This window comes from Nannospalax galili, unplaced genomic scaffold (assembly GCF_000622305.1).
Source record: "Nannospalax galili isolate Female #2095 unplaced genomic scaffold, S.galili_v1.0 scaffold150, whole genome shotgun sequence".
Lineage (NCBI taxonomy): Eukaryota > Metazoa > Chordata > Mammalia > Rodentia > Spalacidae > Nannospalax > Nannospalax galili.
The window spans coordinates 1,641,835-1,656,282 of record NW_008329320.1 but is presented as its reverse complement, the minus strand read 5'-3'; the positions used below and the strand labels follow the sequence as shown (position 1 = coordinate 1,656,282).

The 14,448-nt window shown below is 39.5% G+C and overlaps 1 protein-coding gene across 1 annotated transcript in view; it reads right to left on the bottom strand.

Moving 5' to 3' along the window:
- The window catches only part of Adamts12 (ADAM metallopeptidase with thrombospondin type 1 motif 12), a 419,706-nt gene that overhangs the window by 256,461 nt on the left and 148,797 nt on the right, over positions 1–14,448 (bottom strand). The window contains exon 3 of the mRNA XM_008835445.3: positions 2,279–2,429. Within this exon, the coding sequence (XP_008833667.1) occupies positions 2,279–2,429 (151 nt within the window). The remainder of the gene's footprint in view (positions 1–2,278; positions 2,430–14,448) is intronic.

Here is a 14,448-nt window from a genome sequence, read left to right as displayed (position 1 = left end):
TAAGCATGAAGCTACTTCAACATCAGCTAAGGACAGCACTGCTGACAGTTAACTCCACTGTCTGCAGGGTGACATGGATTAAAGAACACTGCTCTTGTCTGGTTCAGCAAGACCAAGTCCATTTTACTCTACCAAGACTATAAAATCCTGCATGTCTATAGAGTATGTGAAGTGTCCACGAGATCATTAGCTATTCTCGAATCTCTCTAGTTACCATTTTCTCAGTAAAAGAGATAGTTACACACAACTAATACCTTCTCAATATCTAGAAAAAGTACATTTTTTTTTGTCTATCAATGTTACCTAGGGTAGAAACATTCTGATACATTCTGATTTCTTCTTGGCTACAAAGTCACCTTTGTTAGTTTCATTTGCATGATTTACTGATCTCCTATCTTGTACCTCATAGTCTGGGAGGAGAGAGGAGGGAATGGATGATGAAACAAGATTTATAATGAAAAAAAATTAAAGAATTATTGAACAGCATACTGCTTGAACTAGCATAAAACCATGGCTTGTGAACTTGGCTAGAGTCTGATACTAACCTGTTTGATGCTTTTGAAAACTGTCTCCCTTCTCTGAACCATAGCTGATGCCTTATTGAAAGAGGCTACACTAGGCACTCTCAAAGTTCCTGCCATCACAGTGATCCATTCAAAGACAGAGAAATAGTGTCTTTTAGAAAATGTATAGAGAATTTCACAATATAAAGGTTATTTTAAGGAGGGAGTAGTCACGGGAGGATTTATAGAAGTGCAAAGTTCTGAGGACATTCTAAAAGCACAATATGAAATAGTCTGACAGCAATATAATTGTGCTGCTGTGTGTGACATAATAGGGGCCATATTTGTGAATCCCATTGATTTCCTAGCTATCTCTTCAGCTTGCATGGCTAAACATTTGATATCCTCAGTTTGCTTTTAATCAGTCTATCCCTCAACTAGGAGTTCAAGTGTTCTAGATGAGTAGATGAGAAATAGTCTTAACTTGTTCAACACAACAATTATGCCCACAGAACCAACTGTCCAGACAAATTCACCCACTGCACTAGTAATTCTCTCAACTATACTGAAAACCTGAACCTTAGAGTCAGTCAGAAAGGTATCAAGCCTTCCCCCCACATATTCTCCATTACCCAAAGCATAATAGGTGTTGAATAATTATCCAGTGATTGCATTTGTGTCAGAGTCCTAAAAGGTACAAAGATTAGTTATGTGGATTGGCACCTTCAGCAATTAAAACAACCAGATGATTTCTGTCTTCCTTTCTCTTCATACTTGCTAGAAGATTTACACAGTAAATTATGTTATGTAGAACAAAGTCGCAATCACTTATCAAGTTTAAAGAATTAGAGCAGCCATTTGATTTTATACACACAAAAAATCAACAAATCCAAAAGTTTCTTGTCACTTGCACCCACTGCTGAGATTATAGAAGGAACCCCTGGGAACATTTCTATCAAGCATAGGAAGCTGTCCCCTTGGCCCTCTATTCTTCTACTGGAAAGCTACAGGTCTGTATGACTCTGACCAACCTCAGGATTCACCTTCTTTTACTTCTTCATTATCTATTTCCCTTTGAGGCTCCCAAATCTTTAAGATACAAAATAGCATTATTTCTTTTGCTAACTGTCTTTCTGGCATTTTTTTTTCCTCTGAAGAAAATAATAGTAGAATATTTGAGGAAGCATCCCAATTTTTAGTAAATTTTAAGGAATTTTTATGCAGTTTTTATTTCCCATACATTAAAGAAAATGTGAAGTTGCAAGGAAATTAGCTGCATCAGTTTATATGTAAACAATAACTATCCAGGAGAAGGCAGAGAAGAGCAGCTCAGATCCTGCCCAGGGCATGAGGGTGGGAGCACGGCTCAGTCAACATCAATCCAACAGAATGTAGCTAGAAGGATCACTAAATTCATCATCTGATAATGTGTTGATATGTTTTTCAGTTCCTCTTCACACATCATTATCAACTTTTAAATCTGCCTTCCATATGCAGGTGTGATGAACTGCTAGTTATCTGCTAGTAGTTAGCATTAATGTAATACCATGGCTTACTGTTGAAAGCTATTATGCCTTTGAGTTGTTTCTTTCTAGGATATTCTGAGGATGATTTAAAAACAATACAGGGTCAGACTGATCCTCATGCCTCAAACCTTCCAAGTGCTGGAAATAGATTATATGCACACCAACCGGGCCTGAATGAAGAGGTCATGTTTTAAAAAGAAATCTAAAGAACAAATTCTCCAGCCTGTAAAGATGTTGAAGTCACATTACCCTTTAATCCGCAGGTAGGTTCCTTTGTCTCTGGAACTCTCCGTTTCTGCCTCCTGTATACGATATGAGGTTGGTACCCTCCCTCAGCCAGAGGATGCTTTTTGACAGGCTCAATGAAAAAGTCTCCATGTGGTAGATGGAAAAATCCAGTCTGTAAATATATTCAATAAGAGGGTTTATTTGAATCAACTCTGCAAAGAAAATTACTGGAGTGAATTATATAGATCTTGATAACCTCTAGAAGTCCTAAAACCAGTGGTTTCATGCTCTGCCATTGGATGTCACAGAATCGATGCACTCAAATAATTAAATGAAATGTCTTTACAATCATGGATCACACTTAGGTCATGGATCCTTTGACCTTTTTCTTTCTCTGTGTTAGTAATTGAACCCAGGTCCTTGTGCATTGTGGGCAAGTGCTCTACCACTGAGCCGCACCTCAGCCCTGGATCCTTTTGAGATGCTAATGAAAAAGTACACATGTACACATTGATCTAAAATATAGCATACAATTGCTCCGGTTCCTGGATCCTCCTTAGCTCCATTGTTAGACATTTATGGATCTCAAATAAGAGCTACTGTTGCTACTTGCCCATTATCGAGTTGATTTTTATGTCCCAAACTCCTCTCATATCAGAGCAGTTCTCTGTGTGGGGGTAATCTGACCACATGCTCATCCAACTTCTTACCTGAAATGTTTAATACCAGCTTCACTCAGGAAAACAAACATCATGTGTTCAGTGCTTGATCTGAGGTGCTTTCAAGGGTCTACAGTGGAAAGCCGTCTGTTACTTTCCAGTAAGAGGGTGAATTCTCATTCATAGATATGGGGATTAGTCACAGACTAGACAATGTTGAACTAGACAATGAGAAACTCAATGGTAGAGGTTGATTTGGAAGTATATACCTTTCAACTCTGTTGTCCTTTAATGCTTTCTTTCTCTCTCCCTCTTTTTTTTTTTTTTTTTTTTTTTTTTTTTTTTTTGTAGCTGAGGACCAAACCAAGGGCCTTGTACTTGCTAGGTAAGTGATCTACCGTTGAGCTAAATCCCCAATCCCAGGAAAACTTCTTAATGTCCATTTGAAGTACTTAGAAAAGTCTCTGGCCAACAAGACATGGTGGTGCATGTCAGTAGCCTTAGTGCTTTGAAAGCAGAGGTAAGAGGATTATGAGTTTGACACATATCTGGGTGACATAGTAAGGCCCTGTCTTAAAAAAGAAAAAGTTGGGTATGGTGGCACACGGTTTTAATCCCTGTACTCAGGAGGTAGAGGCAGGTGGATATCTATGAGATCAAGGCCAGCCTGTTCTACATAGCAAGTTCCAGGCCAACTGGAGCTACAGGGAGACACTGTCTCAAAAAGACCAAAATAAATAAATAAAATAAAATAAAAAATAAAAACTCTTTTACCAAAGACCTCCTAAGAATGACCTAACACCCAGAGTTCTAAATTCACTAACTATGAAACAAAGAGCTTACCCCTAGATGGCCTGTTTATCATTTTAGATCAAGGTTATCAGACTCTAAAGTGAAAGTGGGTTCAAACTAAAATGACTCCTCTACTTATGATCTCTGAGATCTTGGGTAAATGTCTTGCTCAGTGTCACGTATCTCAGCTGGAACATGGGAATAATTAAGGGTGTATTATGAAGAGTAAATGAGTTAATATTTACAGAACTTTTACCAAACGTCTGGATCAGAGATTTATCTGTCATTAGGGTCCTTCCAGATTGCTAAATATATGCCATTTCATTGCATTAGAGTCTCTAAACTCAAGGTGGAAGTTCATTGAATGTTAGTTTGACAAAATAGACCTGGGCATTGGTGCCATATCCAGCTGCTTTTTCATACAGCTCGACTCTACAGACACCTCTGAAGACTGGCTGAGCAGCTCCAGCAAACAGGAAGCAAGGGAGTCTCTGTCAAGCATGGAAACTCCTCTTCACTGGGCATCTCTCAATGTGTCTTTCCTAAATGCCTGCTCCCCTTCCAATATATAGCACTACAGTCAGTAATAGAGTCACACCTTGATGCTAACCTCGCAACTGGTTTCCTATTTTTGATTACTCACCTCAAAGTATCTATAAGAGCAAGAAGTCAAGAAAATAGCCATGTAGCCCTGAATACATTGCTCAAATTTTTGAGTCCTCATCTGTGAGAGGGGGCAATATCTACCACCTCATAGGGCTGTAGGAGATGAAGCTCGTAGAAGTAGACTGCAAGTTGTTTTACAAATGCATCTCCAATAGTGGTTATATCTAACTTCAAATTTGTTTTTAACCTGACCTTTAGTAGGAGACACGACTTTATTTTTCTCTGTATCTCTCTTTCTTTGAGGCAAACTGGTGGGACAGGAGGGACTGGTTCAGCGAGCAGTATCAAGTAATTGCAAAGTTGCTAGAAGCAGATTGCCTGCTGCAGGGAAATTTGGTTCCATATCCGATGTGAGTCAGAGACCAACAAGAGAGAATGCCCGCCTGTCACTAATGAGCCTCATTTATGCTATGGAAATAAAGCAGAAGTCCAGGGGTCCTCAGGGATGGCAGACCCCCGAGGCCCTTTGTGCACTGCTATCAACCTAATACTGATGTCCCTAAAAGAAACAACAACAAGACCACCAAGAAGGGTGGAGAATTCTTCCTGCTCAAATTTTGGACTCAAATGGTATAGAAGAAATAGACATAACTCTACTTGAGAATATAACTATGCTGTGGGAAACAGGAGTGAGAGGGCCTGAAGCCCACACATTTTCCTAGAAACTCCATCATATTTGTATTTCTTTACGAGGACAGCTTGCAATTTTACAGAAATCAGCCTCAATTGTCCCCAAAAGCTAGATGGAGACCCAGAAGGACTGGGGATTTGCCAGGGGAGGGAAAGCGGGAGACCTGTTCATGAGCAAGTAAGGCTGCTTGCCCCCTTTGCTCTGGTACCCCTTGCACAGGTGTCATGAAAAAGGGAACAGGCAGGAGAGGGGACAAAGATACCTCACTGGCTTTGGGCAGAAGAGTTGGAGAATTTCCTATGCCCTTCCTTTTCCCAATACGTAAAACATTTGTACAACTGGTGCCCAGGCAGTTCCAGTTTATTGGTCTCTTCTAAGCCAATAGAAACCTGACCATGCTGGAAGGAAACACACATAGTTTTCTTCCAATGGGAGAGCTGGCTCCACACTTTCTCTAAAGCGTGCTACCTGGAAAAAGTACCTTCCCCTTACTATCTCTATCTTTGAGTCAAACAAGCACTCTTAATTGCAGTCTTCCCTACAAGGTGCTCACTTCTCTTACCTTTAAAGAAGATTGGGAATAGAATTGAGGAAATAGTATTAATTCAAGGAGGGCTTGTACTCTATTCAGAAGAACCTAGCCAGAATGAGCATCAACCTGAATCTCACAGCATATAAGTTCATCCTTCTGTTTCCTGTGTCATTTCCTCTTCTCCCTTCTAGTATCCACTAGCCTCAGAACAGTATGAACTCACTTTTGGAAATAAACTCACATGCTTTAAGTTGGAATGCTTGTGAATGTTTCTAAATGCTATTCTTTTAAAGTCAGTTTATTATGTAAGCTGCTAAGTAAGAAAACCAATCAGTGGCCCAACACACCTGTATATACAATAACCAGGGCAACAAACTATATTGATGAAGTAGTGACACTTTTATCTTGGGGGTAATCAACGGCTATCTAATTGAACTGAAGGCCTGCTCAGTGGGGTGAAACTCACATGTGGTAATATAAACATAGCCAAATACAGATGGCTGGAGAGGTCATAGATCCTAGAGAAAACCCCTATGTCTGTCACGTCCCTAGACAAATGTAATTGCTAAATATGAACGCTTATATTTAACGATAAATATACTGCTCACTACTCATCAAAGAAGCTTCCTTATGCAACAGATGGGCACTGTTACAGAGATCCACAACTGGTCAAACACAGAAAATAAGTGTTTCTGAGATGCCCACCCCTAATGCAACCTCTACATCTAACCTTAGAATGCAACCTCTACATCTAAGGCTCAGGGAACATGGCAAAATAGGGGGCAGAGAGAATATTAAAGTATCTCTCAACATTCACCAGTGAAACTTCCTCATGCAACATATAGTGATTAACACAGAAAGCTACAACTCGCCAAAATATAGGGAATAAGAGACTGTAGAGTGCAAGTCCTTGGATAAGACTCCTATATTAAACCTCACCAGCCCAGGGCTCAGAGACCATTGCAGAAGAGGGGAAGAAAAGACTGTAAAAGCCAAGGTTGGTGGATGACCACAAAGAAACAGAATTTTCCAGGTGACTGGGAACTTGCTCATGTGAACTTACAGCAATGGTGACAGCATGCATAAGACCCATGCAAACTAAAACCAGACAAAAACCCCAGTATAAAACTTGGAAAAATGGTAAGAAGCCCCAACCTTAGCTGAGGAACTATTATTGGTAACTGATCACTACCAGGTGAGGAAGTGTCTTTAAGGGACTGACTCTGGATAGGCTGACAAGGCTTCAGTGGATGGGCTCACACTCAGGGGCATCTGAAGACACAAACTTAACTCCATAGGCCTTAACATATATGACAGAATGTGTGAAATCAGGTTGGGGCAATCGGGGCTGCAGATAGGGGAGATGATCTAAATATGATCAAGATGTATTGTATGAAATGCACAAAAATTCAATTGAAAGTTTTTAAGTTATTTTACATAGAACTTTAATGCACTTTTAACATTGCAAACATGTAGAGAGAGGTAAAATCATAACTGCTATGTCTCTGTAGATCTTCATAAAAGGAATATTCACATGGCAGAAAGAAATTTGACCAGCAGCCAAGACATTCCATGTCCCCCTTTATAATCAATAACATTTCCAAGGGCATCATTATCTGGATTCCTAACATCAATAAATTAGTTTTAAGTCTACACTTAAATTCCAATCACAGTTTAGATACAGATATTGGTGGAATAAGGAAGAAGCAGCATATTGGTCCTTAAAGCCTAATCCCAGATTTGCAGCATAATCAATTTCAACTCTCTCCTCAGACCTTGAGGTAACATTCCTTCTAATGTTACTAATGATGAGTGAATAGGTGAGTCTGCTCCATCTTCCATGGAGAGCCCTTTGCAAAACAGAGCCAGCAGATTCCACACTGACTCAAAGACCATCAGTGCTGACTGGGCACACAATGGGCTATCTACAAATGCACCATGGAGGCAGAATTACTATGAGCCTCAATCATCCTTTATGATGTAGTATTAGAGCAGGAGCTCTAATGGCCAAGACTTTTCTGACCAAACTTTAACACAGGTAGGAGGTTAGATTTTAGGGTACCTCCCAGGAAGAACGAAGCACAATTCTAAAAGTAGGATTTCTTCAAATGATTTAAGACAGAAATCTTCATTAATTTCCAAGTCTGTAGGTCAACTATGGAGACCAAGTCATGGCCCTCTCTTCCCACTACTAGAAATATATTTTATATATTCCAAATCATCTTGTTTTCCTTGAGTAAAAAAAAAACAGTTTGGAAGACTCAAGTCAAGCCCTAACAAATAATATCAAATAATATACAAATAATATAGCTTTACACAAGGAATCTGGGCTCTCTGAGTCTTGGTGACCTCATCTGTGAACTGGTGATGATAATGGCCTGCTTTCTGCTGAGCTGTTATAGTAGGAACTGAATGATAATGAATCAAAGTTACTCTAAATAATATCTGGTCTTCAGTAAATGTTTCTGTATGGATTTTTCTCATGTCGACAGTATGTTCCTAAGACAAGATCAATCATTTCTTCATCTTGTGATGTGGTTGACACAGTTGCTTGTTTCTGGAAATAGTTTGAGGTTCTAGAAGAAAATAGTATGCTCATATAAGGGTAAGAAAGCTATTTTTAATTATCTTGGATTCTTGCTTGATAATACTTGACACCGAGTGCTTGATAATATTTGAAACTATTATAATTCCAGTAGGAAATCCCCACAGATTATCATTCTTTCAGAAGAAGGGGTACGTCATAGATAGAAGGACAGCTACTAAAGTGGGTCCTCAGAAAGTAAAAATTCACTCACCACCATAACATCAGATAACCCACTAATTCAGGGGTTCTTTAATTTTAGTGTGCTAAAGAATCATATGGAAAGCTTATTTAAAATGTATATGCTCAAGAGCCTGATTTAGAGACTCAGTGTGTGTGATGTGATACCCTGGAATCCTAGGGGATCTGAGACATATAATCCATGTATCACAGTTTGACAACACTGTGCTCTCACATCGTTGTACTTGATTATATTGCTCTTTTTACTTTTGTTTTTTAAATTTTTATTTATTATTTTTATTTTATGTGTATGAGTGTATTGCCTGCATGTGTATAAGTGCACCCATGTTGTACACTGCCCATGGAGATCAGAAGAGGGCATTGGATCCCCTGGAACTGTAGTTATGGATAGGTGTTAGCTGCCATGTAAGTGCTGGTAACTGAACTCAGGTGCTCTGCAAGAGCAGTCAGTGGAGCAGACCGCCAGAGAGTACCAAGTTCTGGCCTCCCTCTAGCCTTCTTCTGGTAGAGGGCCTGAGAACAACTGACTGAGAGCCTGACCCAGATCCTGCCTCCACATGGTAGTCCTTTTAATAAGATGATGCTATACAGTAGTCCTTTCTGCATGAAATAACTACCATCATCACATCTTCAGCTGAGCCTAATCACTAAACATTGTCACAATTGGGCTTGTTGATGATTGTGCTCATTCATTAAAGGAGAGCCAAGCAGGGTCATTGGACCCTCACCAGATTATCCAGCCACTCTTCCCAGCCAACTGTATGTAATTTGTCCCTAATTACACATGGCCTCCTGGATTTGGGGAGGGCTATGCAATCTGGGGAAGGCTAGGAAGAGAAGGCATGACCCATGCTGGGTAAAGGCTTCCCAGTGTGCATACCCTTGAGTCATACATACACCTCAGCAACTCCTCAGTTATCTCCGTAAGTAAGCTCAATAAATTCATTGGTTCCCCAGTAAAACTTTAATCAAACATTGGCTTGACACTAGAACCTTAAAATGGAATAAGTATTGCTTAGCATCCCCAGGAAAAGAAGCCTCACAATAGACGGAAAATTAATTTGTTAACCCTACTATGTTTCATAATAATTTTTTTTAAAAAAAGAAAATGAGAAAGTAAAAGATGTTAAAAGGATATGGGAATGGAGATATTTTCCAAAATAGGAAAAAATGAGAAAGTCTAAGCAAGCAATGAAGGTCTGTATAGGTTTGTTATGATATATAAAGGATGAGACAAAAATAATATACACATAATCTTAAAATTCCTATGGTCATAGTTTAGTCAACTAGTTTAAGGAACAAAATATATATCAAGTCAAAGTTTATCTGAGAATATTAGGTTTTTTTACCTGCCTTATCTGCATAGCAATGATAATTAGAAGTATCAGAATGGTGGAACTAACCTTATTGGATGTTTAACAGCCATAGTTTGAGGCCTATACTAATGTGGTTAGAGGGACTTAAAGGACAGTTTTTGCCCCTTGCCCTCCATGGTCGACTAAGTTCCAAGGGACTATGGAACATCTCTCAAAATGTCCTATAACTGTGGTGAGTCACCTGTCCTTTTGTTCATGGATGACATAGAGACCCCATGAGATGGACTTGAACCAGTGTCTGGTCTACAAAGATGAGGGTCAACTCAGAGGAAACATCTCATTCATGCTTCCAAGTGAAGCCAGACACGGTCGAGCAGGACCTTTGACTTATATTCACATAGATGGAACTGGTTAAAGAGCCAGGAGCTCCTCCCAAGCTCATGTGACCCCCGAGGAACAGATTCTCAAACAACCTTAAAGTATAAAAAAAATTCATGCCCCTCCGGTCTCTCCTCCTAGTTTGGGTCCTGTCCCACTCCTTGTCTTGGGGCCCCAGACACTTGGGGAACCACTACCGCTTCCTAATCCTTTTCATCAGGACCAACTCAGTGCCTTCTCTGGTCCCCAGGAGCACTGCTTCTGGGCCTGGCCCCGACCTTACCTCCCTCTGCTTCCCTGGGCCTGCAGGACCCTCCGCAGGACTCTTTCAGACCCGCAGGCCTTTCTCCAGGGAAAGTCCATCGTGACCTCCAGGCCTTCACTCCCCCAGCCTCATTCACCCTCCCATCTTCCCCAATGGTCTCTCCTCCTAGTTTGGGTCCTGTCCCATTCCTTGTCTTGGGGACCCAGACACCTGGGGAAGCGCTACTGCTTCCTGATCCTTTTCATCCAGACCAACTCAGTGACTTCTCTGGTCCCCAGGAGCACTGGTTCTGGGCCTGGCCCCACCTTCACCTTCCTCTGCTTCCCTGGGCCTGCACCACACCCCAGCTTCTTTCCGGGACATGGGGCTGACCTCTCCCAGATCCTTTGCATCCAGACCAACTCAGCTCCTCAATACAGTCCCCAGGAGTCCTCGGAGCCACTTCTCACCCTTTGTAACTCTAGGTGGCATGGCCACCAGCTGCCCTAGACCAGCATCTTTCCTGGGCCTGGCTCCCAGGCAAATCCAACCCCCAAATTCCTGAGGCCAAAATCTTTCTTGGAGGGATCCAGACCTTAGGAGAAAGCCTGAGAGCATCTGATCCTCATCTGACTTGGGCCTCTGTGGGAACTCCTGAACAAAAGCAATCTGGCCACTCCAAAATAAAATCAAAAGAGAGAACAAGAAGCTTATAAGAAGCAGACTTTCATGCCCCAAAAGTAAACCACAAAGATGCATAAAGTTCACAAAAAGAAGCAGACTTAAACTTGAAGGCTTCAGTCTTAAACAAGAATCAGAAACTACAAAAGAATTACACATGTCAAAATCACAGAGAAAAAAATAACATGAAAAACCAAAATAATATATCCCCACCAAACACCAATAGTCCTCTAGAGGAGAACACTGAGAACCCCCTAGAGATAATGCAGGACATGTAACTAAAAGAACAATTATAAACATGATAAAAGAATTCAGTGAATTTAAAGAACACACAAAGAAATCAAAGAACTGAAGTAAGATAGGGAAAAGCGTCTGAATGAATTCAAAAAGTAGATGGAAATATTGAAGAATAGTCAGGCTGAAAAGAAAAGGAAGTGAAACACTCAGTAAGCCAATTAGAAATGAAAAGAGAAAGCCTCACCAATAGGATGAATGAAATGGAAAACAGAATATCAAGACTGGAAGATAAAGTGAAAGAACTAGACCCCTCAAGCAAAGATTATGAAAAATTTTAAAAATCACAAGAATGGAATATGCAGGAACTGTGTGACACCATAAAAAGACCAAACTTACAAATCATAGGCATACAGGAAGGAGAAGAATCCCAAAATAATAGCATGGGCCAGATCTCCAACAGAATTGTGGAAGAAAATTTCCCAAAATTAAAGAAAAACATGCACATACAAATACAAGAAGCATATAGAACACCAAACAGACAGGACCAGAAAAGAAACTCTCCACGGCACATCATAGTAAAAACACTACATGTACAAAACAAAGAGACAATTCTGAAAGCCATATAAAGGAAAACCCATTAGGATTAAAGCTGACTTTTCAGTGCAAACTATGAAAGCCAGAAGAGCCTGGACCAAAGTATTCCCAGTTCTAAATGACCACAGATGCCAACCCAGATTACTATACCCAGCCAAAATATCTATTACAGTTGAAGGGGAAAGAAAAATCTTCCATGACATAAATAGGCTGAAGGAATTCATGTCCACCAAACCAGCCCTTCAGAGAGTTCTGGAAGCAATACAAAGAGCTGAAGAAAGGAATGACTATACCCAAGGGGTTGCGGAAAGAAAGCCAATGAAAGTATAAATGTGGTAAGGTACAGCTATATCAAGAATGTAAACAGAAATAAAAATGACAGCAATAAATACTCATCTTTGATTAATAACTTTAAATATTAATGGACTGAACTCCCCAGTCAAAAGACATAGACTAGGTGAATGGATTAAGAAACAAAACCCATCTTTTTGTTGTCTGCAAGAAACTCTCTCACATTCAAGGACAGACACTATCTCAAAGTTAAAGGATGGGAAAAAATATACCAAGCAAAAGACACTAAGAAAAATGCCAGCGTAGCAATTCTAATATCTGACAAAATAGATTTTAAACTAAAACTAATCAGAAGAGACAAACAGGGCTACTTCATTTTGAACAAAGGAACAATGAATCAAGAACATATTACAATCATGAACATATATTCACCAAACTCTGGTGCACCCACTTCATAAAACCAATACTACAGGACTTTAAGATGCAGATTAATTCCAACTCATTAATATTAGGAGACTTCAGTCTGTCTTCATTAGATAGATCAACAGGGCAGAGAATTAACAGAGAGACATCTGAATCAAACAATACCATATACCAAATGGACTTAACAGACATCTATCAAGTTTTCCACCCAAGCACCAAAGGACATACTTTCTACTCAGCACCCCATGGAACGTTCTCCAAAATCGACCATATACTGTGGCACAAAACAAACCTCAACAAATACAAAAAGATTTAAATAATTCCATGCATTCTATCAGACCACAGTGCAATAAAGCTTACAATCTACAGCAGAAGAAGCCTCAAGCACCACATGAACACATGGAAATTAAACAACACACTCCTGAATGATGAATGGGTCAAAGGAGAAACTAAGAAAGAAATAAAAGTATTACTGGAACTAAATGAAAAGTATAATACAACACAACAAAGCCTCTGGACAAATTGAAAGTAGTCCTTAGAGGGAAGTTTATAGCTCTAAGTGCCTATACTAAAAATTCAGAAGAAGACAAACAAATGACTTAACACTGCAATTCAAGACACATGAAAAGCAACAGGAACCAAAACCCAAACCCTGCAGACAAGAAGAAATAACAAAAAGCAGAGCAGAAAGTAGTGAAATAGAAACAAAGAAAACAATACAAAGAATCATCAAATCCAAGAGCTGGTTCTTTGAAAAGCTAAACATGATTGACAGGCCACTAGCCCAGTTAACCAAAAGAAAGAAAGAGCACCTCCAAATTAACAAAATCAGAGACAAAAGGGGAAACATCACAACAGACACCAGAAAGATACAGAACATTATAAGGGAATACTTTAAAAACCTATATGCTACTAAATTTGAAAACCTAAAATAAATGGACAGATATCTAAAGGCATAGGAACAACCAAAACTAAACCAAGAAGAGAGTAACAGCTTAAACAGATCCATATCACAAAAAGAAATTGAAACAGAAATTGAAAACTAAAGCCTCCCAACTGAAAAAAGCCCAGGCCCAGATGGATTTACGGCAGAATTCTACCAGACATTTAAAGAAGATCTACATCCAATACTACTTAATTTATTCAAAAAGATAGAAATGGAGGCAGAACTTCCAAATTACTTCTATAAAGCCAGCTTCAATCTAATACCAAGCCAGGTAAAGATACAACCAAAAAACGAAAGAGTATAGACCCATATCCTTAATGAACATAGATGCAAAAATTCTCAGTAAGATACTTGGAAACTGCATACAAACACATCAAAAAGATCATCCACCATGATCCACGATCAAGTCGGCTTTATCCCAGAGATGCAGGGATGGTTCAATATACGTAAGGCAATAAACATCATAAATCATATAAATGGGCTCCAAGACAGGAACCACATGGTCATCTCAATATATGCAGAGAAGGCCTTTGACAAAATTTGAAATTTATTTATGTTCAAAGTCCTAGAGGGAATTGGACTGAAGGGAACATACCTCAACATAAGTAAACCATATATAACAAACACACAGCCAACATCATTCTAAATGGAGGTAAACTGGAAGCATTCCCATTGAAATCAGGAACCAGAAAAGGCTGTTCACTGTCTCCACTTCTCTTTGACATAGTGCTTGAAATTCTTGTAAGAGCAATAAGACAAGAGAAGGAAATTAAAGGAGTAATCATTGGAAAAGAAGAGATCAAATTATCCCTTTGTGCAGATGATACGATATTATATCTAAGAGACACCAAAAATTCCATCTAAAAACTCCTAGAAATTAACACATTCAGGAAAGTGGCAAGTTACAAAATTAACCCACGAAAGTCTATAGCCTTTCTATATACTAATAACAAGCAATCAGAGAACGAGCACATGGAAACACTCCCCTTCACAATAGCTGCAAAAAAATAAAATAT